Source organism: Camponotus floridanus, unplaced genomic scaffold (assembly GCF_003227725.1).
Source record: "Camponotus floridanus strain SB8 unplaced genomic scaffold, Cflo_v7.5 scaffold415, whole genome shotgun sequence".
NCBI classification, from domain to species: domain Eukaryota; kingdom Metazoa; phylum Arthropoda; class Insecta; order Hymenoptera; family Formicidae; genus Camponotus; species Camponotus floridanus.
The window spans coordinates 55,982-60,544 of NW_020229565.1; the positions used below are offsets into that span (position 1 = coordinate 55,982).

Below are 4,563 nucleotides of genomic sequence, written 5' to 3' on the forward strand. Positions count from 1 at the left end.
AGCCATCAGTTTATGGCAGTCTCTTCTAGAGATAAGTTCGCGATCGAATGCTTTTCCTGTTAAATCTGGTATTAAATTTGACTGATTGACCTAATTGGAGCATTAAATATATAATAAAATATTTATCTTTCCTTCTTTAAATGTGCATACAAAATTGTGTGAAGTAACAGGTAACGCTTTTATTTTATAAAAGACATTTTTCTTAATTTTCAAATCGATTTCATTTTATTGTAAATATTATTTTTATCTTTTACATACATTACAGTTAATAGAAATGAAGACATATACGTTTGTACTGTAATAGCATGTTTCAACCATTTTGACATATAGAAAATGTAAAATTTATGAGCTAAATTTCTTTTTGACATTATAAAATTATTGTGTAATCAATTTTATATTATTGCTATAAAATTCTCAGCTATAAAATACTATCTTATTATCTAAACTATAAAATTATTCATCTTAAAAACGTATAATATTTTCTCTGTTTTGTTTTTAAAATATTTTTTATAATGAATATCTAGGTCCAGTAGGATATGTTAATGTAAATGTGTAATGAACGAATGAATAACTAATAATGAATAAGTAACATTTTATCCAAAAAGATGTGTTATAAAAATATTAACATAATTGTTTTCAGAATTTTGTTCGAATGTTTGATACAAGCCGCTCTATTATCAAAATTTCAAATATTTGATAATATTTGATTTCCGTTCTGTGTTTATATGTTGTTAATATATTTCTTACTTCATGAACAGATCAATCTTGAGAATAACATGTTAGTAAACATGCAGTCTACATCAGATATAAAATCGCGTTGTTCAGAATATACCTTCATTTCTCATACATTGTAATGCTTACATTATATATATATATATATATATATATATATATATATATATATATATACTGAATTATGTAATTGCACTAGAAAAAATCTTAAACATAGCTAAATTGAGATAAGTAAAAGTTACGTTTATTGTGCTTATCCTACTGGAATTATATAAATATATTCCTTATGTCTCCTAATATTCAAATCCGAGAAAAATATTTTATATGTCGTTTCAATAAGTTTTACATTTATCTTTTCTATTAATTTTTCTTTATTTATTAAACCATATTATTTTAATTTTTTTTTAATTAACCGTATCTTCTTATGAAACGTTAGTAAATTCTCTTTAACTTTTTTTTAACACAAAAGTTGATTGAATCGCATACTCTTTGTAAGCAAACCTTGTTTTTAAAGCAAGAACGTTTTTTATAGATATTCGGACGAAATTTAACATGACATTCTTAAAACTATTATTAAATAGTAGTATAATATACATAACCATAATAGCAATAGCGACTCCTATCGCTAATGAAGAATCAAAAATCAAAGGAATAGAAACCGATGAAGAATCGAAAATCGCAATGCCCAGTGTATTAAACAACAAATCAAGCAATATATCAGATTATATGTTTCCAATACATTATAATATAAAGATAATGTTAGGCACTGATTATCTTCATAGCGTATGCATAATCACTTTAAATATTTCTTATGCAAAACGATACATAAGATTTTATGTACCGGATGCAACATTTATAGTGTTCTCAAATCTTACATTAAATCAAAATAATGATACGGTTTATGAAGCAAATCACACAAATATTATTAAAAACAATATTGTCGTGCTCGATTTCGGTGATGTCTCGTTTCATGGAATATACGATTTGTATATAGAGTACATAATCTCAATTAATATCGTAAGGGAATCTTTCGGAACTCCATACATAAACGAAAATGAAGAAATAGAGTAAGTAGAAGAATATATGAAATATCAAAAACAAATTGTACATTTGTGCATTCTACTCTTACAATTACCTAAAATTAGTCATTATCTAAAATATATCATTAAAATACGGTAGGTGGTTAATCGCAACAGGAGTCCAGCGAAGAAACAAGTATCAAACGAAAAAACAGCAAATGTTTCCATATTGGGACAAGCCAAAATTAAGAATTACTTTTATTATTTCCATAATACATTATCCAAAATACGAAGTTTGGTCAAATATGCCGATACGAGATATTAAATTGACGGACGATAATTTGATATGGACATTTTTTAACGCTACTCCTTTAATCTCCATAGATAGAGTAGCATTTCTGGTATCCCGTTTTCATCACATCATCCTCTCGGATAATGAAACAATTCGTTCGTCCATATCGTACAGACCACAATCGGAACCGCATTTAGAATTTGCGAAAACTGTTATTTCTTCCACCAATGTATACATGCATAGATGGAATATTTGGAGGAGAGAACTTGCGTCGCTAACTTCTGTTTCATTTGAGAACAAAATCGATCATGTCGTAATTCCGGATTTACAAAATGAAATCGAACAGTCTTTTGGTTTTATTTTTTATCGGTAATATATATAGTGAGAAATATAGATATATTTTAAAACTATATTTTAATTACATATCATATTGTAATCTATTTACATAAGAAATTATATTAATATTCACAATTTTTCGTACATATTAGTATAATTATTTTTAGAGAAGCAGATATCACTTATAATGAAGAATTAGATCCTGTCGCATACAAAACGAGAATTGCGCGCTTAATTGCACGTGGGATTAGACGAAAATACATTAGAAATCTGTTCAGACCAACTAACTTATGGCCTCATACATGGTTAAACAAAGGATTTAATATGTTTTATTCAGAATACATTATCGACAAGGTTATTTTATTACTAATTCTTTTACTATTTGAATACGCCAGTCAAATGATTAACAGTTTAGCAATACAATTAATTGTTAAATATTTGTGCAAATATTCTGTTTTATTTTTTAATTATTAGAAATGATAAAAACCCAAGTCTCTAAAATTTCAAAAATCCAATGAAAGAAATTAAATAAGTACTAAGTATATATATGTTTTTGTATTATAATTATCGCAGAAAAATTTACACACAAACACACATACAAATTTTATTCTTAACAATAGCATATAATAAGCTAATTTTGATATGCACCAAAAACTTTTTCTTTTTGATTATTTATGATAAATTATGATTATATCGAATTGATTTTAGGCTCTGCCAAATTCCCGAATGATGGATCTGTTTGTAGTTCAAATTCAACATGAATTATTCTATCTAAATACATATGTTATTATAAATTCTACTATAAAATATAATAGTTATCCTGAAAATTATTTACAGTCTTCTCTTTCTCAAATTAAAGGTATGCGTATAACATTGCATAATTAAACAATTAAATAATTATAAATTTTCGAATGTTAATTTCATAGTAAATGAGAAAAGTCATTTATAAACAAAAGACTCTGTACGATTCATATGGAAAATGATTTTGAAGTTTCGTGAAATTTGCACAAACTCTGGAAATAAATAGTTTGTGGCCAATCAAAAGTCACATTAACGGTTGTCGGTTGATAGAGCCATTTCGTCGCTACAAGCGTTCAAATGTCAAAATAAGGCGTTACTTCATTACTACTGAAAGAATATAAATAATATATTATTGAGTAGAAACACACACAGTTGATTACTTTTATTAATATATAGATATGATATTTACGTGGAAAATATGTACATAATTGTATATATTGGTGTCCATAAATTTCCTATCTACTATATTTCAGAAACGGTTCAAAAATTACGAAAAATCATGAAACAGGTGTTTAATTATTTTGAGAGGCTGGTCTTTTAAAGCAATTAGGGTAGTTTGTATCCTTCTCCATCTGAAGGGAGAGACTTAGGGAAAACCTGTATAATAAAATACTTTTGACTAATTTTATCAAATATCAAATAGCATGTTATGACGATAGCATCGATGCTGCTACACGCACATTTTTTCCATGTAAATATATTAGTAAAATGTCTTAATAAAAATGATCAACTGTGTGTCACATTTTAATATATAATTTACTTTATTTGATATATTATTACTTTTCCTTAATAATATTGAAATAACGTCTTATTCGATATTTCGATATTTGAATTTTGAATACTTGTACTGAAACGACTTTATTAATCTTATGACATTTATTTTGACATTTTTTAAATTTTTATTGTTTTTTCACGTAAACTATTTATTTCCAAAATTCAGCAAATTCAATCAGAATTCAAATTTCTTCGAAATTCAATTTCCATAGGAAGAACCATGCCTTCATTTGTAAAATTTAATATATTTTTTTATAGTATTTGCAATAACGTAATTATATGTAACTTTAAAATTAAATTTTTATATAATTTTTGAATAATTTTATAATATGTAATTTTTTTAAAATTATAACTATACATGTTTGTCTAAGATTTCAAAAAATTATAATCAAATATAAAATTAACTGATTCCTTATAAATGTATAACTTATTATTTTTAATAAATTTTTAATCATTCATTATTTATTCATTATTACAAATTTTTTCGTTAAAATGTATTTAACAATTTTTCATAGCTGCTTACTTTGATTTAATTGCACAAATTTTGTATGTGATTTATTTAGTTTTATTAGTTACAAATATATTGAAATCCTTTATTACATATTTTAT

The 4,563-nt window shown here is 25.1% G+C and overlaps 1 protein-coding gene across 1 annotated transcript; it reads left to right on the forward strand.

Moving 5' to 3' along the window:
* LOC112638974 (glutamyl aminopeptidase-like) lies at window positions 1-3,238 on the forward strand (the record flags this gene model as incomplete). Its single annotated transcript, XM_025411661.1, has 5 exons — window positions 1-170; window positions 1,265-1,799; window positions 1,912-2,412; window positions 2,547-2,733; window positions 3,088-3,238. Coding segments are annotated over exons 2-5 (1,354 nt in total), but the record flags the coding sequence as incomplete, so codon positions are not given.
* Between the last annotated feature and the right edge of the window lie 1,325 nt (window positions 3,239-4,563).